This window comes from Sycon ciliatum, chromosome 2, assembly GCF_964019385.1.
Source record: "Sycon ciliatum chromosome 2, ocSycCili1.1, whole genome shotgun sequence".
NCBI classification, from domain to species: domain Eukaryota; kingdom Metazoa; phylum Porifera; class Calcarea; order Leucosolenida; family Sycettidae; genus Sycon; species Sycon ciliatum.
The window spans coordinates 25,036,378-25,057,285 of NC_088644.1; the positions used below are offsets into that span (position 1 = coordinate 25,036,378).

At 44.5% G+C, this 20,908-nt stretch overlaps 1 protein-coding gene across 1 annotated transcript; it reads right to left on the bottom strand.

The window, feature by feature from the left end:
• Positions 1-377: 377 nt before the first annotated feature.
• LOC135810459 (mucin-5AC-like) lies at positions 378-20,869 on the bottom strand. Its single transcript, XM_065323951.1, has 13 exons — positions 20,833-20,869; positions 20,212-20,274; positions 19,178-19,303; positions 16,449-16,553; positions 15,848-15,910; positions 14,815-14,940; positions 12,086-12,190; positions 11,485-11,547; positions 10,452-10,577; positions 4,026-4,130; positions 1,979-2,041; positions 946-1,071; positions 378-424 (listed from the first exon to the last, which is right to left on the bottom strand). The coding sequence occupies exons 1-13, from the start codon at positions 20,867-20,869 to the stop codon at positions 378-380; spliced, it is 1,155 nt and encodes a 384-aa protein (XP_065180023.1).
• Positions 20,870-20,908: the final 39 nt, after the last annotated feature.

The window sequence follows — 20,908 nt, forward strand, 5'->3', positions numbered from 1 at the left end:
ACGAAAAATGGCCAACAAAATCCAACCGCACCAGCAACTTCCACATTTTTCAAAAATGGCTAAGAACTTGTGAAAAGTACCAACCTGTTGCTGTTGCTGTTGCAGCAGCAGTAGTAGTGATTTGTGCCACTGTAGGTGATGTGCTCTTTGCTTCTACAGAACATAGATCGTTAGGAGATGTTTCAGTTTCCATGTCGCCAAGAGGCAGCAAGCCCAAAGAAAGAGCAGCAAATGCAAAGACAGATACTCATAGCCAGCATAACATTGAAGATGGGCACCTGGCAAAGTTTTTCCATAGCTGGACAAATCGTACCCAATACGGGGCAGCCCAACATATGAAGAACAGTATGAGAATGCAGTCCTACTGCCCATTTTATTCAACTCTGCCACTGAACCAGCACAACGGTCCAGTCCTGTACTACAGCTATCAGGCAATGTGACATGCAAAGGGAAAAAGAGATGTGCTGAGAAGTCGACACACCCATCCCACAGTGGGATTGTCAAAATTGAAAAGGCAAAGGGGGCGGGGGGAGCGGGGAGAGGGAATTGAACGACAAGGTGCTATGTAAACTTTTCTGGTACTTTGAGTACTTTGAAATCAATATTAGATTTATCGCGACAAACCCAAGCACGTGTTCAATCCCTAAAAGGAAGTCAAATATAAGCAGTCAATATAGCCCTAAGGCTAAGGAGTAAAATATGCAGGAATTTTGGACTGCTTTTAGGTACATGTATAGCAAGAATCAATGGGAGTCAATACTAAGAGAGTGATAATGTACATTGTGGTACAGCCAACCTTAAAAGAAAGCTACAACCAAGAACACATTCCAATACTTAGCAACTACTTCAAGTATCAAAAGGATCGTGAATAGGTAAAGCTAAAGAACGCTTAGACATCTGAGTAAAGCCGACTTGAAACATGATTGTACTTTTCAGGAAACTGACCTGCACTTGTTGCCAATGGCGCTGTTGGCGTGGTATTTGTTGGTAGCATGCTTGGCGACAGGGTAGTGCTTGATACCATGGTTGTTGCTGATGACGCTGTTTCTCCAGTACTTGCATTTCCAGTAGCTGAGACAACAGCCCAAAGCAAATACAATGCAATACACAACGTTGAGACGTTTTCAATGTTTTCCAAAAATACAAGCATGAAATGCAATTAGGTTAACAGCCGACACAATCACACTTTATAAGTGCCCTTTTTCTGTGTTTCACACATTGGCTAACATATTTCACAGTTCACTTTAGACCCAGTTAGACTGACTTTTCCGCATGCGTAGCAACGACTACAACCTCAATGCCCAAGGTGCAGATATCAGCTACTAAAGCACTGGGAGGTGAGTACAAAGATCAAACCCACTACCAAAGTGGTCAAAGACTGAAATCTTATTTGTTGCATCATTCTTTCCCATGAAATACTTCGATTTACATGAACCAAATCAACTGTGGGTTTGCAGCAAAGCTGACAAAATCTCTTCCCACTTCATTGACATTGGGTAAGAATGTTACTAAACTGTCATGGCAACAGGGACACTTTTCATTGTGGGTGACGTCTCAACTGCGTACCGTAATTCCGCGCATACAAGCATAAGCCCATGGGCTTATATGTGAAATAATGCAGTTTGGGGATAAATTATCCTGTAAAACATGTTCGTTTTCAGCCCATGGGCCAATATTAGAATTTTGAAGGTTTACGAAAAAGTACAAGTCCGTGCTCATACTAGTGGCCCTACCATACTCTACTGGTAAACTGCACTGAACTGCTGTACCATGGTAGGAAGAGTCCATTTTGTGAAAAATTCTACTTGACACATGAGTTGCATTTGTGTCTCTTTATTAGCCCATGGGCTTATTAACGGAGGTAGGCTTATATCCGGATATAGGCCCGTGGGCTTATTTGCGCGGAATTACGGTACACAGTGAAAAGTTCATCATGGCATGTTCCACTTGACCCACCCACTTAAAATACGTAACTGACCTGTGCTTTCTGGATCCGTCGTCGGCAGTAAAGTAGTAGTTTCAGAACCACCACTACCAGTGTCTAAAAGGAAACAGCCAAAAACAAAGAAGAAAATACATTGTTATCCCATGAATATTCTATAAAACTGTGAGCGGTGCCAATCGGCTGTTGAATAATACTACAAACTCTCCTCCTCCATGTGCTCTAAAGGTGACCATTGCTACCCTCGGTAGCCGGTACTCACACCAATAATTTCAATTAGCATCCCCCCACCTCACGACAGAGCAAACGTGTTTGGATTAAGCTGGGTGTGCCGATTCGAGCACCTGGTATTATGGTTCTGCTTGGAGCCACTAGTTGTCTCGCAGCTGAGCCGGCAAATGACTCTACTTGGAGCCGCGGAATGACTCCACATGGAGCCGCCAAATGACTCCGCATGGAGCCGCCGAGTGACTCCGCATGGAGCCGCCAAATGACTCTGCATGGAGCCGCCGAATGACTCCGCTTGGAGCCGCCAATGACAGGCATGAATTGCAACACGGAAAAAGGCCAACAAAATTAACCATATCATCAACTTCTATATGCTCAAAATGGCTAAGAACTTGTGTAAGGTACAAACCTATTGCTGTTGCAGCAGTAGTAGTGGCTTGCGCCATTGTAGGTGATGTGGTCTTCACTGTTGTTGCCAGTAAAGTAGTAGTGTCAGAATCACCACCACCAGTAACTAAGGAAAAACAGCCAAAAAGAAGAAGAAAATACATTGTTATCCAATGAATATTCTATAAAACTGTGAACGGTACCAATCGGCTGTTGAATAATACTATAAACTCTCCTCCTCCATGTGCTCTAAAGGTGACCATTGCTACCCTCGGTAGCCGGTACTCACACCAATAATTTCAATTAGCATCCCCACACCTCACGACAGAGCAAACGTGTTTGGATTAAGCTGGGTGTGCCGATTTGAGCACCTGGTATTATGGTTCTGCTTGGAGCCACTAGTTGTCTCGCAGCTGAGCCGGCAAATGACTCCACTTGGAGACGCGGAATGACTCCACATGGAGCCGCCGAATGACTCCGCATGGAGCCGCCGAATGACTCCGCATGGAGCCGCCAAATGACTCTGCATGGAGCCGCCGAATGACTCCGCTTGGAGCCGCCAATGACAGGCATGAATTGCAACATGGAAAAAGGCCAACACAATTAACCATATCATCAACTCAATCTGCTCCTGCAGCGCTCACCCTCTCCCATACTTGTAAAGCTCAAAGTGATGTAAATCACTTTCCAACTGTTTAACCCACAATCTCACCTTCTCATAAATTTATCTCTTATTGGCGATGGTGCCATCGTGAGAATAAAGAATTCAAACTTCCATTTGCTCAAAATGGCTAAGAACATGTGTAAGGTACAAACCTGTTGCTGTTGCAGCAGTAGTAGTGGCTTGCGCCATTGTAGGTGATGTCTTCTTCATTGTTGTTGCCAGTAAAGTAGTAGTGTCAGAATCACCAGTACCAGTAACTAAGGAAAATAGTCAAAAAGAAGAAGAAAATACATTGTTATCCAATGAATATTCTATAAAACTGTGAACGGTAACAATCGGCTGTTGAATAATACTACAAACTCTCCTCCTCCATGTGCTCTAAAGGTGACCATTGCTACCCTCGGTAGCCGGTACTCACACCAATAATTTCAATTAGCATCCCCACACCTCACAGCAGAGCAACCGAGTTTGGATTAAGCTGGGAGTGCCGATTCGAGCAACTGGTATGATCGCTAGTTGGCTCGCAGCTTAGCCGGCAAATGACTCCACTTGGAGCTGCCGAATGACTCCACATGGAGCCGCGGAAAGACTCCGCATGGACCTGCTGAATGACTCTGCATGGAGCCGCCTAATGATTCAGCATGGAGCCGCCAAATGACTCTGCAGGGAGCCGCTGAATGACTCCGCTTGGAGCCGCCAATGACAGGCATGAATTGCAACACGCAATAAAAGGCCAACAAAATCAACCATACCATCAACTTCCATATGCTCAAAAATGGCTAAAAACTTGTGTAAGGTACTAACCTGTTGCTGTTGGAGCAGTAGTAGCGGCTTGCGCCATTGTAGGTGATGTGGTCTTCACTGTTGTTGCCAGTAAAGTAGTAGTGTCAGAATCACCAGTACCAGTAACTAAGGAAAATAGTCAAAAAGAAGAAGAAGAAAATACATTACTATCAACTGCCTTATAAACAGGGCTGCCACTTGCTACGAATTTTCGGAAATCGTCCGATTATTGATCGCCTTTCGGACAAACCGACCGATTTTGTTTCCAAAAGGGGACAATCGATTATTTTATTTTGAGCGCTTTGTAGTCCAGTTGGTCATTCGGCGCTTCCAGGTCGCGTTTGGCCGGTCATTGTAGAGTAGACGGTTCGATACCGGAACGCTTTGACAGCCAAATTTGTGTAGACCCAAACCGATCATCAGCGTTGATTTTTCACTCGAAATATGTTTGTGGAAGGAAACTGGCATGTTGAAGTTTGCTCTGGGGCCAGAGTCAATCGAACTGAGCCACTCCTTTGTGTTGACCCATTGCCTCTAAGTTGCCCAATTTTTCGCTTCAAAAAAGTTCAAATCAGAGGTGGCTCCAAACCGGACACGTTTTAGAGTGCACGTCAAATTCACTCTGGGTCTGAAATTAGGTAATTGCTATCGCTCCACGACGGCCAGTACAGAGTAACAATAAGCCTTATATGTGCTTCCATTAGTTTTGATTGGTATGCGGTGCTTTATTGGCGAGAAGCGAGCCGCTGTTTACCTTCGACAAGAAGTTGATTTTTCGGAAGTCGTAAAACTCAAGTCGCAGTGCAAAGCAACACGTCAAAAACTCACCTGCTTGGTATGGCGCTTCTGGTCATCGCAGAGCCATGAAATTTTGGCTCGGAGTATTATCACATCGTATTTTCACTGTGACATATGTTTTCTAATCAAAATACCAAGAGAGAAAGTGAATATTGAGTCCGTTCCGGTTTGCAACCTGTGTCCTATTTGAAACTGTCGCCTCTACATGTACATGCACATGTAGCTGTAAAATGCACACGTGCTTGCATGTGTGTGGCCAGTTAAAAATGTGTTCTGGAGCCCCAACAGCAAGCCATTTTCCTAAAACATTTCGCCGGGGACACCCCCCGGACCACCGTCAGATTTTTCTCCCTCCAAGTGTGGCAGCCCTGTTATAACCTTTCCAAATACAGGTCAGACCTCGCTATACCGTAATCTCTGGGGTGTGGCAATGTTTGTTTATGTTATAGTTAGTGAGCTGGGGACACCAGTATGCAACATGTATGTCAAAATGACGCTCTTTGTTTACTGATCACAACTGTTGCGCTAATGTAGTAATGATCCACTCTGGTCAACTCAGGAAGTGTGTTGTACTAGGGTCTCCAGTGCATTGTGTTGAAAACACTTTGCGAAGTACACATTATGTACCCAGTCCACACGACTGTAGTGTTGGAAGAACGCATGAATTCCAGTAGACGCGTTGAATGCAAGCAAGGGTATGCAGTCGTGAGCAGAAATTTCAAGAAAAGAAAGTAGTCCGGGCCGGAAAGACAATGCACTGTACGACTTATTGTATTATATTGAGGTCTCTGGGCACTTGGGACCAAGTAAACACTGCGAAACAGTGTGTTGTAGCAAAAATTACGCTATAGCGAATTATGTTATAGCGAGGACATTTTTGTACAGAAGTGATGCGGTTTCGGCAGGGACATTTGCATTTCGTACGTTGTAGTGAGGTTTATGTTATAGCGATGGTCATTATAGCGAGGTCTGACCTGTATATACAAGCATGAATTACAACACGAGAAATGGCCAACAAAATCCAACCGCACCAGCAACTTCCACATTTTTCAAAAATGGCTAAGAACTTGTGAAAAGTACCAACCTGTTGCTGTTGCTGTTGCTGTTGCAGCAGTAGTAGTGACTTGTGCCACTGTAGGTGATGTGCTCTTTGCTTCTACAGAACATAGATCGTCAGGAGATGTTTCAGTTTCCATGTCGCCAAGAGGCAGCAAGCCCAAAGAAAGAGCAGCAAATGCAAAGACAAATACTCATAGCCAGCACAACATTGAAGATGGGCACCTGGCAAAGTTTTTCCATAGCTGGACAAATCTGTACCCAATACGGGGCAGCCCAACATATGAAGAACAGGATGAGAATGCAGTCCTACTGCCCATTTTATTCAACTCTGCCACTGAACCAGCACAACGGTCCAGTCCTGTACTACAGCTATCAGGCAATGTGACATGCAAAGGGAAAAAGAGATGTGCTGAGAAGTCGACACACCCATCCCACAGTGGGATTGTCAAAATTGAAAAGGCAAAGGGGGCGGGGCACGGCTGTTCAGATTCCGAAAAAGCGGCACCTACGTCATCCGCGCCTTTGCGGCTGGCGCAGCTAGGTTGCTCAAGAAAATTCAAAAATTCGAAATTGAATTGCATCGAAATTACCTTGAATACATGGCTTCTTCGATGGATATAGGACAAACCAAGCCTGCCTTCCAGGTGAATTCAGGTTTATAAAACTCCTTGAATGCAGTCGTCTTAATGTCCAAAATTTCGAAGCTTCACTCCTGATGAAAGTGCTCTTTTCCTCGACGAACGTTTCCTTCGTATTCTTCCTTTTCATAGCATCGTGCCTATTCCTGGGGATACTTTCAGCTAGCTTCTTGCCCAAGGTAAGGTTTTCTAGCGTCTTTTCCAAGTTTTTCCTGGTGCACGATCATACTACCTCTGCAACCCAATTGAGTTTTTTTCGTCGAGGGCCACTCATTCTCGTCGAGGGTCCCTCGTTGTCAGCCCCCATGGCAACCCACAATTCAGTGCTAGAGTCTCTGTGCAGGGTGTGTGGGTTCTTTATACCACCCTTTCGGAAAGACAAGAAGACGAGGACGACTACACATGCTGTGGCTGATCATGCAGATGAGCTCCTGCATTATTTCAACATCAACACAGCAACAGACACGCCAGACGTACATCCTGCAACATTTTGTGATTCATGCAGATCGTACTTGAGAAGGGCATCCTCCTCTTCTTCTAGTGACTTTAGAACACCAACTCTCTATCTGTGGCAGCCACATGGCAGTACCACTCCTGGCCCTTGTAAAGTGTGCTCAGGTGCTGAGGATAGGAGAAAAGGTGCAGGCCCAAGAAACCGTCGACGTCATGCTCAACGGCGTCTAGGGCTAATCCCACCCACTGCAGTCGAGACGCACTTCTAGAGCTTGCTTCCCCGGCCTTCTTTGCAGGGAATGAAGCACCTGCCTTTTTATCACCCTCCCCTCTCTTTCCTGCTGTGTCTGTTTGTGGCAAGTGAATGCAGCCGTGCAGCACCCATGTTGCGAGCGTCTGTCGTGTGTGTCGTATATGCATGAACTATTCCAAGATGCATTTGAGGTAGAATGCATGTCATATGATTGCAAAGCTAAGCTGTGGGCAGCTCAGCTAAAATCTCCTTCTTCCTTTATCTCGTCTATTCTTGCTGAGCGCAGAATTCAATGCAGCCATGCCACGAATCTTTCGAGCCCGTGCTTAAAAAACACAGAATAGACAGACAGGCATATCACTCCGGGGCTTTCATGGGAAACCACATTCATAAAGCACTGCAGCCAGCCACATGCAAGGAAATAACCAGCGCTCCTCTACAGACAATGACAAACATCTTCAACACTGACAACTCACCATACATCCAGTACACACCGCAACAACAAGACCTGCCAGATAGAGCATCAGCACTCCGAGACAAGTACGGCAGACTCTTCACGCAATACAAAGATTGTAGGGCAATCTTCGCAGTGTGCAACAAGATCACTCCTGACAAGCTGCATCAACTCTCTACGAACATTAAACTCTTCGTGGCAACACTAAGGAAGACAGTCTACGACCAGAACAAGACTATTAACGCCTAAAATGCACATGCTGGAGGCGCATACTGTGGACTGCATCAGTCAGTTCGGTGTATCCCTTGGACTGATGGGCGAACAAGGTGGTCCATCCACAAGTGCTTCAAGCACCTGAGAACATCCATCAGCAATCAGGGACGTGGACCGGCTCCACGCTACTAGTGTTGTAGTACGTTATTTTGTGTACGTCGTGTGTACGTCATGTTGGTGCATGCGCGTGTTGCTGTGGTGTAAAAAGCAGTCTTCGTCTCGAGTTCATGATGTCTTCGTCTTGAGTTTATCGTGTCTTCGTCTTGAGTTCGTCATGTATAGTTGTGTTTCGTCGTCGTGTCAATAAACAGTCTTCTAAATGTAGTTATCGTCGTCCATTTGTACAAGTGTGGAGATGGCACGGAACTGGGAGCAGGAAGAGAAAGCGAGTTACAACATTGGTGGCAGCGGTGATAGAAATTTGTAAACGTCAACTTCTGGATTCGTCCTGCGTGGCCTTCGCTCCCAGTTTCCGATGTCATCTCCAGTCGTCCTATCGTCAGTTTCGTCCGTCTTCAAGAAGTTCGTCCGTCGTCCTCGTCCTTCATCATTCGTCTCTCCCGTCTCTTGTCAGTCGTCGTCACTGGTGGTCCCGGACACGACGTAAAACTGTGCCCAGAAGAAAAACTGAAACAGAAAAAAAAAGAAGGATGGAAAGTGAAGGCTGCAGTGTGAGGATGTGGACGCTGAGCAGCGCTCCTTGAGATGGCGGACGGCATGGCAGACGGCGTGAGGAGTTTCGTTGGTGAGAGGGTACGTGTGTTGTTGTGAACGTGATGAGTATGTGAGTTTTGTATTTTCTGTTCTCCCAACATTTTGTTCTTTATTATTTGCTCTCCTCGAGGGTAAAGAGGCGCCCGCACAGCGCGTGTGTTCTGTTTGTTTTTTTATTTGCTCTTCTATGAGGATAACTAGAGGCCCCCACAGAGCCAGTGGATTTTGTTCTTTTTGTTATTCCTATGATTTGTGCTCTCACATTTTAGAATTTTTGCGTGATCGTGAGGTGGTGTGTTGGTGAAGTACTAGTAGTTTGGAGTTTTTGAGGTTATCAGTTCCCACACGTGTGACAGCGATCGTGGCTGGTGTTCTGGGTGGGCGGACAGAGTTTTTGTAATCTGCAGTGCAGGCAGAGGTATTTTATTTATGGGTGTGACTGGTGTGGTATGATTGAGTGATTTGTGTGATCTTTTCCTCTTTTTACTCTGTTTTATTATTAGAATCGAGGACGATTCTACTCTTGGGAGGGAGTTATGTTGTAGTACGTTATTTTGTGTACGTCGTGTGTACGTCATGTTGGTGCATGCGTGTGTTGCTGTGGTGTAAAAAGCAGTCTTCGTCTCGAGTTCATGATGTCTTCGTCTTGAGTTTATCGTGTCTTCGTCTTGAGTTCGTCATGTATAGTTGTGTTTCGTCGTCGTGTCAATAAACAGTCTTCTAAATGTAGTTATCGTCGTCCATTTGTACAAGTGTGGAGATGGCACGGAACTGGGAGCAGGAAGAGAAAGCGAGTTACAACACTAGTACACTTCTGGCAATATTTGAACAGCACGCTGCCAAGATACAACGCCATGAGGCTCCAGCCTGCAAAGCGGAAGCACTCCGACAAGTCAGCTAGTTGAGCACTGACAGTTGCTGTAAATGAGTATGCCGTTTGCATGTCAGAATCCAAAAAAGCTGATGACAATAACTATCATAGTAGTAAGGATGAAGGAAACTTTGAAAGGACATTGAAACGCGTCGCCAAAGGATGGCGGGTGGTGGTGGTGGGGAAAGGTAAGTCAGCGTAGGTACATTTACTAGTACTGGACTCTTCCACGCTCCGAACTTCCCAAGTCAACAATCAATATACCGAGTTTCGAGCAGGACATAGAATTCCTGTATGCAAAGTAATAATAATTTGTTGTAAAAACAAGCTGATCCCGCACAAGATCAGCATAATTTTATGAAATGCATCCAAAGCATTTTTGTTCTTACAAAAAAACACCAAGTGTACCCACTCGCCATTTTGGTTACCGTAGATACAGTGGTCACGTGTACAGTGACACTTTTCGGCAAAAAGATCGGCCATCTTCAATACTTTCCAGCATGGAACAGCCGTGGGGGGGAGCGGGGTGAGGGAATTGAACGACAAGGTGCTACGTAAACTTTTCTGGTACTTTGAGTACTTTGAAATCAATATTAGATTTATCGCGACAAACCCAAGCACGTGTTCAATCCCTAAAAGGAAGTCAAATATAAGCAGTCAATATAGCCCTAAGGCTAAGGAGTAAAATATGCAGGAATTTTGGACTGCTTTTAGGTACATGTATAGCAAGAATCAATGGGAGTCAATACTAAGAGAGTGATAATGTACATTGTGGTAAAGCAAACCTTAAAAGAAAGCTACAACCAAGAACACATTCCAATACTTAGCAACTACTTCAAGTATCAAAAGGATCGTGAATAGGTAAAGCTAAAGAACGCTTAGACATCTGAGTAAAGCCGACTTGAAACATGATTGTACTTTTCAGGAAACTGACCTGCACTTGTTGCCAATGGCGCTGTTGGCGTGGTATTTGTTGGTAGCATGCTTCGCGACAGGGTAGTGCTTGATACCATGGTTGTTGCTGATGACGCTGTTTCTCCAGTACTTGCATTTCCAGTAGCTGAGACAACAGCCCAAAGCAAATACAATGCAATACACAACGTTGAGACGTTTTCAATGTTTTCCAAAAATACAAGCATGAAATGCAATTAGGTTAACAGCCGACACAATCACACTTTATAAGTGCCCTTTTTCTGTGTTTCACACATTGGCTAACATATTTCACAGTTCACTTTAGACCCAGTTAGACTGACTTTTCCGCATGCGTAGCAACGACTACAACCTCAATGCCCAAGGTGCAGATATCAGCTACTAAAGCACTGGGAGGTGAGTACAAAGATCAAACCCACTACCAAAGTGGTCAAAGACTGAAATCTTATTTGTTGCATCATTCTTTCCCATGAAATACTTCGATTTACATGAACCAAATCAACTGTGGGTTTGCAGCAAAGCTGACAAAATCTCTTCCCACTTCATTGACATTGGGTAAGAATGTTACTAAACTGTCATGGCAACAGGCACACTTTTCATTGTGGGTGACGTCTCAACTGCGTACCGTAATTCCGCGCATACAAGCATAAGCCCATGGGCTTATATGTGAAATAATGCAGTTTGGGGATAAAATATCCAGTAAAACATGTTCGTTTTCAGCCCATGGGCCAATATTAGAATTTTGAAGGTTTACGAAAAAGTACAAGTCCGTGCTCATACTAGTGGCCCTACCATACTCTACTGGTAAACTGCACTGAACTGCTGTACCATGGTAGGAAGAGTCCATTTTGTGAAAAATTCTACTTGACACATGAGTTGCATTTGTGTCCCTTTATTAGCCCATGGGCTTATTAACGGAGGTAGGCTTATATCCGGATATAGGCCCGTGGGCTTATTTGCGCGGAATTACGGTACACAGTGAAAAGTTCATCATGGCATGTTCCACTTGACCCACCCACTTAAAATACGTAACTGACCTGTGCTTTCTGGATCCGTCGTCGGCAGTAAAGTAGTAGTTTCAGAACCACCACTACCAGTGTCTAAAAGGAAACAGCCAAAAACAAAGAAGAAAATACATTGTTATCCCATGAATATTCTAAAAAATTGTGAGCGGTACCAATCGGCTGTTGAATAATACTACAAACTCTCCTCCTCCATGTGCTCTAAAGGTGACCATTACTACCCTCGGTAGCCAGTACTCACACCAATAATTTCAATTAGCATCCCCACACCTCACGACAGAGCAAACGTGTTTGGATTAAGCTGGGTGTGCCGATTCGAGCACCTGGTATTATGGTTCTGCTTGGAGCCACTAGTTGTCTCGCAGCTGAGCCGGCAAATGACTCCACTTGGAGCCGCGGAATGACTCCACATGGAGCCGCCAAATGACTCCGCATGGAGCCGCCGAATGACTCCGCATGGGGCCGCCAAATGACTCTGCATGGAGCCGCCGAATGACTCCGCTTGAAGCCGCCAATGACAGGCATGAATTGCAACACGGAAAAAGGCCAACAAAATTAACCATATCATCAACTTCTATATGCTCAAAATGGCTAAGAACTTGTGTGAGGTACTAACCTGTTGCTGTTGCAGCAGTAGTAGTGGCTTGCGCCATTGTAGGTGATGTGGTCTTCACTGTTGTTGCCAGTAAAGTAGTAGTGTCAGAATCACCAGTACCAGTAACTAAGGAAAATAGTCAAAAAGAAGAAGAAGAAGAAAATACATTACTATCAACTGCCTTATAAACAGGGCTGCCACTTGCTACGAATTTTCGGAAATCGTCCGATTATTGATCGCCTTTCGGACAAACCGACCGATTTTGTTTCCAAAAGGGGACAATCGATTATTTTATTTTGAGCGCTTTGTAGTCCAGTTGGTCATTCGGCGCTTCCAGGTCGCGTTTGGCCGGTCATTGTAGAGTAGACGGTTCGATACCGGAACGCTTTGACAGCCAAATTTGTGTAGACCCAAACCGATCATCAGCGTTGATTTTTCACTCGAAATATGTTTGTGGAAGGAAACTGGCATGTTGAAGTTTGCTCTGGGGCCAGAGTCAATCGAACTGAGCCACTCCTTTGTGTTGACCCATTGCCTCTAAGTTGCCCAATTTTTCGCTTCAAAAAAGTTCAAATCAGAGGTGGCTCCAAACAGGACACGTTTTAGAGTGCACGTCAAATTCACTCTGGGTCTGAAATTAGGTAATTGCTATCGCTCCACGACGGCCAGTACAGAGTAACAATAAGCCTTATGTGTGCTTCCATTAGTTTTGATTGGTATGCGGTGCTTTATTGGCGAGAGGCGAGCCGCTGTTTACCTTCGACAAGAAGTTGATTTTTCGGAAGTCGTAAAACTCAAGTCGCAGTGCAAAGCAACACGTCAAAAACTCACCTGCTTGGTATGGCGCTTCTGGTCATCGCAGAGCCATGAAATTTTGGCTCGGAGTATTATCACATCGTATTTTCACTGTGACATATGTTTTCTAATCAAAATACCAAGAGAGAAAGTGAATATTGAGTCCGTTCCGGTTTGCAACCTGTGTCCTATTTGAAACTGTCGCCTCTACATGTACATGCACATGTAGCTGTAAAATGCACACGTGCTTGCATGTGTGTGGCAAGTTAAATATGTGTTCTGGAGCCCCAACAGCAAGCCATTTTCCTAAAACATTTCGCCGGGGACACCCCCCGGACCACCGTCAGATTTTTCTCCCTCCAAGTGTGGCAGCCCTGTTATAACCTTTCCAAATACAGGTCAGACCTCGCTATACCGTAATCTCTGGGGTGTGGCAATGTTTGTTTATGTTATAGTTAGTGAGCTGGGGACACCAGTATGCAACATGTATGTCAAAATGACGCTCTTTGTTTACTGATCACAACTGTTGCGCTAATGTAGTAATGATCCACTCTGGTCAACTCAGGAAGTGTGTTGTACTAGGGTCTCCAGTGCATTGTGTTGAAAACACTTTGCGAAGTACACATTATGTACCCAGTCCACACGACTGTAGTGTTGGAAGAACGCATGAATTCCAGTAGACGCGTTGAATGCAAGCAAGGGTATGCAGTCGTGAGCAGAAATTTCAAGAAAAGAAAGTAGTCCGGGCCGGAAAGACAATGCACTGTACGACTTATTGTATTATATTGAGGTCTCTGGGCACTTGGGACCAAGTAAACACTGCGAAACAGTGTGTTGTAGCAAAAATTACGCTATAGCGAATTATGTTATAGCGAGGACATTTTTGTACAGAAGTGATGCGGTTTCGGCAGGGACATTTGCATTTCGTACGTTGTAGTGAGGTTTATGTTATAGCGATGGTCATTATAGCGAGGTCTGACCTGTATATACAAGCATGAATTACAACACGAGAAATGGCCAACAAAATCCAACCGCACCAGCAACTTCCACATTTTTCAAAAATGGCTAAGAACTTGTGAAAAGTACCAACCTGTTGCTGTTGCTGTTGCTGTTGCAGCAGTAGTAGTGACTTGTGCCACTGTAGGTGATGTGCTCTTTGCTTCTACAGAACATAGATCGTCAGGAGATGTTTCAGTTTCCATGTCGCCAAGAGGCAGCAAGCCCAAAGAAAGAGCAGCAAATGCAAAGACAAATACTCATAGCCAGCACAACATTGAAGATGGGCACCTGGCAAAGTTTTTCCATAGCTGGACAAATCTGTACCCAATACGGGGCAGCCCAACATATGAAGAACAGGATGAGAATGCAGTCCTACTGCCCATTTTATTCAACTCTGCCACTGAACCAGCACAACGGTCCAGTCCTGTACTACAGCTATCAGGCAATGTGACATGCAAAGGGAAAAAGAGATGTGCTGAGAAGTCGACACACCCATCCCACAGTGGGATTGTCAAAATTGAAAAGGCAAAGGGGGCGGGGGGAGCGGGGTGAGGGAATTGAACGACAAGGTGCTACGTAAACTTTTCTGGTACTTTGAGTACTTTGAAATCAATATTAGATTTATCGCGACAAACCCAAGCACGTGTTCAATCCCTAAAAGGAAGTCAAATATAAGCAGTCAATATAGCCCTAAGGCTAAGGAGTAAAATATGCAGGAATTTTGGACTGCTTTTAGGTACATGTATAGCAAGAATCAATGGGAGTCAATACTAAGAGAGTGATAATGTACATTGTGGTAAAGCAAACCTTAAAAGAAAGCTACAACCAAGAACACATTCCAATACTTAGCAACTACTTCAAGTATCAAAAGGATCGTGAATAGGTAAAGCTAAAGAACGCTTAGACATCTGAGTAAAGCCGACTTGAAACATGATTGTACTTTTCAGGAAACTGACCTGCACTTGTTGCCAATGGCGCTGTTGGCGTGGTATTTGTTGGTAGCATGCTTCGCGACAGGGTAGTGCTTGATACCATGGTTGTTGCTGATGACGCTGTTTCTCCAGTACTTGCATTTCCAGTAGCTGAGACAACAGCCCAAAGCAAATACAATGCAATACACAACGTTGAGACGTTTTCAATGTTTTCCAAAAATACAAGCATGAAATGCAATTAGGTTAACAGCCGACACAATCACACTTTATAAGTGCCCTTTTTCTGTGTTTCACACATTGGCTAACATATTTCACAGTTCACTTTAGACCCAGTTAGACTGACTTTTCCGCATGCGTAGCAACGACTACAACCTCAATGCCCAAGGTGCAGATATCAGCTACTAAAGCACTGGGAGGTGAGTACAAAGATCAAACCCACTACCAAAGTGGTCAAAGACTGAAATCTTATTTGTTGCATCATTCTTTCCCATGAAATACTTCGATTTACATGAACCAAATCAACTGTGGGTTTGCAGCAAAGCTGACAAAATCTCTTCCCACTTCATTGACATTGGGTAAGAATGTTACTAAACTGTCATGGCAACAGGCACACTTTTCATTGTGGGTGACGTCTCAACTGCGTACCGTAATTCCGCGCATACAAGCATAAGCCCATGGGCTTATATGTGAAATAATGCAGTTTGGGGATAAAATATCCAGTAAAACATGTTCGTTTTCAGCCCATGGGCCAATATTAGAATTTTGAAGGTTTACGAAAAAGTACAAGTCCGTGCTCATACTAGTGGCCCTACCATACTCTACTGGTAAACTGCACTGAACTGCTGTACCATGGTAGGAAGAGTCCATTTTGTGAAAAATTCTACTTGACACATGAGTTGCATTTGTGTCCCTTTATTAGCCCATGGGCTTATTAACGGAGGTAGGCTTATATCCGGATATAGGCCCGTGGGCTTATTTGCGCGGAATTACGGTACACAGTGAAAAGTTCATCATGGCATGTTCCACTTGACCCACCCACTTAAAATACGTAACTGACCTGTGCTTTCTGGATCCGTCGTCGGCAGTAAAGTAGTAGTTTCAGAACCACCACTACCAGTGTCTAAAAGGAAACAGCCAAAAACAAAGAAGAAAATACATTGTTATCCCATGAATATTCTAAAAAATTGTGAGCGGTACCAATCGGCTGTTGAATAATACTACAAACTCTCCTCCTCCATGTGCTCTAAAGGTGACCATTACTACCCTCGGTAGCCAGTACTCACACCAATAATTTCAATTAGCATCCCCACACCTCACGACAGAGCAAACGTGTTTGGATTAAGCTGGGTGTGCCGATTCGAGCACCTGGTATTATGGTTCTGCTTGGAGCCACTAGTTGTCTCGCAGCTGAGCCGGCAAATGACTCCACTTGGAGCCGCGGAATGACTCCACATGGAGCCGCCAAATGACTCCGCATGGAGCCGCCGAATGACTCCGCATGGGGCCGCCAAATGACTCTGCATGGAGCCGCCGAATGACTCCGCTTGAAGCCGCCAATGACAGGCATGAATTGCAACACGGAAAAAGGCCAACAAAATTAACCATATCATCAACTTCTATATGCTCAAAATGGCTAAGAACTTGTGTGAGGTACTAACCTGTTGCTGTTGCAGCAGTAGTAGTGGCTTGCGCCATTGTAGGTGATGTGGTCTTCACTGTTGTTGCCAGTAAAGTAGTAGTGTCAGAATCACCAGTACCAGTAACTAAGGAAAATAGTCAAAAAGAAGAAGAAGAAGAAAATACATTACTATCAACTGCCTTATAAACAGGGCTGCCACTTGCTACGAATTTTCGGAAATCGTCCGATTATTGATCGCCTTTCGGACAAACCGACCGATTTTGTTTCCAAAAGGGGACAATCGATTATTTTATTTTGAGCGCTTTGTAGTCCAGTTGGTCATTCGGCGCTTCCAGGTCGCGTTTGGCCGGTCATTGTAGAGTAGACGGTTCGATACCGGAACGCTTTGACAGCCAAATTTGTGTAGACCCAAACCGATCATCAGCGTTGATTTTTCACTCGAAATATGTTTGTGGAAGGAAACTGGCATGTTGAAGTTTGCTCTGGGGCCAGAGTCAATCGAACTGAGCCACTCCTTTGTGTTGACCCATTGCCTCTAAGTTGCCCAATTTTTCGCTTCAAAAAAGTTCAAATCAGAGGTGGCTCCAAACAGGACACGTTTTAGAGTGCACGTCAAATTCACTCTGGGTCTGAAATTAGGTAATTGCTATCGCTCCACGACGGCCAGTACAGAGTAACAATAAGCCTTATGTGTGCTTCCATTAGTTTTGATTGGTATGCGGTGCTTTATTGGCGAGAGGCGAGCCGCTGTTTACCTTCGACAAGAAGTTGATTTTTCGGAAGTCGTAAAACTCAAGTCGCAGTGCAAAGCAACACGTCAAAAACTCACCTGCTTGGTATGGCGCTTCTGGTCATCGCAGAGCCATGAAATTTTGGCTCGGAGTATTATCACATCGTATTTTCACTGTGACATATGTTTTCTAATCAAAATACCAAGAGAGAAAGTGAATATTGAGTCCGTTCCGGTTTGCAACCTGTGTCCTATTTGAAACTGTCGCCTCTACATGTACATGCACATGTAGCTGTAAAATGCACACGTGCTTGCATGTGTGTGGCAAGTTAAATATGTGTTCTGGAGCCCCAACAGCAAGCCATTTTCCTAAAACATTTCGCCGGGGACACCCCCCGGACCACCGTCAGATTTTTCTCCCTCCAAGTGTGGCAGCCCTGTTATAACCTTTCCAAATACAGGTCAGACCTCGCTATACCGTAATCTCTGGGGTGTGGCAATGTTTGTTTATGTTATAGTTAGTGAGCTGGGGACACCAGTATGCAACATGTATGTCAAAATGACGCTCTTTGTTTACTGATCACAACTGTTGCGCTAATGTAGTAATGATCCACTCTGGTCAACTCAGGAAGTGTGTTGTACTAGGGTCTCCAGTGCATTGTGTTGAAAACACTTTGCGAAGTACACATTATGTACCCAGTCCACACGACTGTAGTGTTGGAAGAACGCATGAATTCCAGTAGACGCGTTGAATGCAAGCAAGGGTATGCAGTCGTGAGCAGAAATTTCAAGAAAAGAAAGTAGTCCGGGCCGGAAAGACAATGCACTGTACGACTTATTGTATTATATTGAGGTCTCTGGGCACTTGGGACCAAGTAAACACTGCGAAACAGTGTGTTGTAGCAAAAATTACGCTATAGCGAATTATGTTATAGCGAGGACATTTTTGTACAGAAGTGATGCGGTTTCGGCAGGGACATTTGCATTTCGTACGTTGTAGTGAGGTTTATGTTATAGCGATGGTCATTATAGCGAGGTCTGACCTGTATATACAAGCATGAATTACAACACGAGAAATGGCCAACAAAATCCAACCGCACCAGCAACTTCCACATTTTTCAAAAATGGCTAAGAACTTGTGAAAAGTACCAACCTGTTGCTGTTGCTGTTTCTGTTGCAGCAGTAGTAGTGACTTGTGCCACTGTAGGTGATGTGCTCTTTGCTTCTACAGAACATAGATCGTCAGGAGATGTTTCAGTTTCCATGTCGCCAAGAGGCAGCAAGCCCAAAGAAAGAGCAGCAAATGCAAAGACAAATACTCATAGCCAGCACAACATTGAAGATGGGCACCTGGCAAAGTTTTTCCATAGCTGGACAAATCTGTACCCAATACGGGGCAGCCCAACATATGAAGAACAGGATGAGAATGCAGTCCTACTGCCCATTTTATTCAACTCTGCCACTGAACCAGCACAACGGTCCAGTCCTGTACTACAGCTATCAGGCAATGTGACATGCAAAGGGAAAAAGAGATGTGCTGAGAAGTCGACACACCCATCCCACAGTGGGATTGTCAAAATTGAAAAGGCAAAGGTGGCGGGGGGAGCGGGGAGAGGGAATTGAACGACAAGGTGCTACGTAAACTTTTCTGGTACTTTGAGTACTTTGAAATCAATATTAGATTTATCGCGACAAACCCAAGCACGTGTTCAATCCCTAAAAGGAAGTCAAATATAAGCAGTCAATATAGCCCTAAGGCTAAGGAGTAAAATATGCAGGAATTTTGGACTGCTTTTAGGTACATGTATAGCAAGAATCAATGGGAGTCAATACTAAGAGAGTGATAATGTACATTGTGGTAAAGCAAACCTTAAAAGAAAGCTACAACCAAGAACACATTCCAATACTTAGCAACTACTTCAAGTATCAAAAGGATCGTGAATAGGTAAAGCTAAAGAACGCTTAGACATCTGAGTAAAGCCGACTTGAAACATGATTGTACTTTTCAGGAAACTGACCTGCACTTGTTGCCAATGGCGCTGTTGGCGTGGTATTTGTTGGTAGCATGCTTCGCGACAGGGTAGTGCTTGATACCATGGTTGTTGCTGATGACGCTGTTTCTCCAGTACTTGCATTTCCAGTAGCTGAGACAACAGCCCAAAGCAAATACAATGCAATACACAATGTTGAGACAATTTCAATGTTTTCAAAGACTACAAGCATGAAATGCAATTAGGTTAACAGCCGACACAATCACACTTTATAAGTACCCTTTTTCCGTGTTTCACACATTGGCTAACATATTTCACAGTTCACTTTAGACCCAGTTAGACTGAATTTTCCGCATGCGTAGCAACGACTACAACCTCAATGCCCAAGGTGCAGATATCAGCTACTAAAGCACTGGGAGGTGAGTACAAAGATCAAACCCACTACCAAAGTGGTCAAAGACTGAAACCTTATTTGTTGCATCATTCTTTCCCATGAAATACTTCGATTTACATGAACCAAATCAACTGTGGGTTTGCAGCAAAGCTGACAAAATCTCTTCCCACTTCATTGACATTGGGTAAGAATGTTACTAAACTGTCATGGCAACAGGGACACTTTTCATTGTGGGTGACGTCTCAACTGCGTACCGTAATTCCGCGCATACAAGCATAAGCCCATGGGCTTATATGTGAAATAATGCAGTTTGGGGATAAATTATCCAGTAAAACATGTTCGTTTTTCAGCCCATGGGCCAATATTAGAATTTTGAAGGTTTACGAAAAAGTACAAGTCCGTGCTCATACTAGTGGCCCTACCATACTCTACTGGTAAACTGCACTGAACTCCTGTACCATGGTAGGGAGAGTCCATTTTGTGAAAAATTCTACTTGACACATGAGTTGCATTTGTGTCTCTTTATTAGTCCATGGGCTTATTAACGGAGGTGGGCTTATATCCGGATATAGGCCCGTGGGCTTATTTGCGCGGAATTACGGTACACAGTGAAAAGTTCATCATGGCATGTTCCACTTGACCCACCCACTTAAAATACGTAACTGACCTGTGCTTTCTGGATCCGTCGTTGGCAGTAAAGTAGTAGTTTCAGAACCACCACTACCAGTGTCTAAAAGGAAACAGCCAAAAAAAGAGGAAAATACATTGTTATCCCATGAATATTCTATAAAACTGTGAGCGGTACCAATCGGCTGTTGAATAATACTACAAACTCTCCTCCTCCATGTGCTCTAAAGGTCACCATTGCTACCCTCGGTGGCCAGTGCTCACACCAATAATTTCAATTAGCATCCCCACACCTCACGACAGAGCAAACGTGTTTGGATTAAGCTGGGTGTGCCGATTCGAGCACCTGGTATTATGGTTCTGCTTGGAGCCACTAGTTGTCTCGCAGCTGAGCCGGCAAATGACTCCACTTGGAGCACCGGAATGACTCCACATGGAGCCGCCGAATGACTCCGCATGGAGCCGCCAAATGACTCCGCATGGAGCCGCCAAATGACTCCGCATGGAGCCGCCAAATGACTCTGCATGGAGCCGCCGAATGACTCCGCTTGGAGCCGCCAATGACAGGCATGAATTGCAACATGGAAAAGGCCAACAAAATTAACCATATCATCAACTTCCATATGCTCAAAATGGCTAAGAACTTGTGTAAGGTACAAACCTGTTGCTGTTGCAGCAGTAGTAGCGGCTTGCGCCATTGTAGGTGATGTGGTCTTCACTGTTGTTGCCAGTAAAGT

What these genes read in the sequence shown, in the direction of transcription:
- LOC135810459 (XM_065323951.1), bottom strand. Translation starts at nt 20,869, where the DNA reads ATGGCGCAAGCCGCTACTACTGCTGCAACAGCAACAG. An exon ending in TACTGCTGCAACAGCAACAG is followed by an intron (nt 15,911 to 16,448) that starts GTTAGTACCTCA and finishes GTTTCCTTTTAG; the next exon opens with ACACTGGTAGTGGTGGTTCT. An exon ending in GCCATTGGCAACAAGTGCAG is followed by an intron (nt 4,131 to 10,451) that starts GTCAGTTTCCTG and finishes TATTTTCCTTAG; the next exon opens with TTACTGGTACTGGTGATTCT.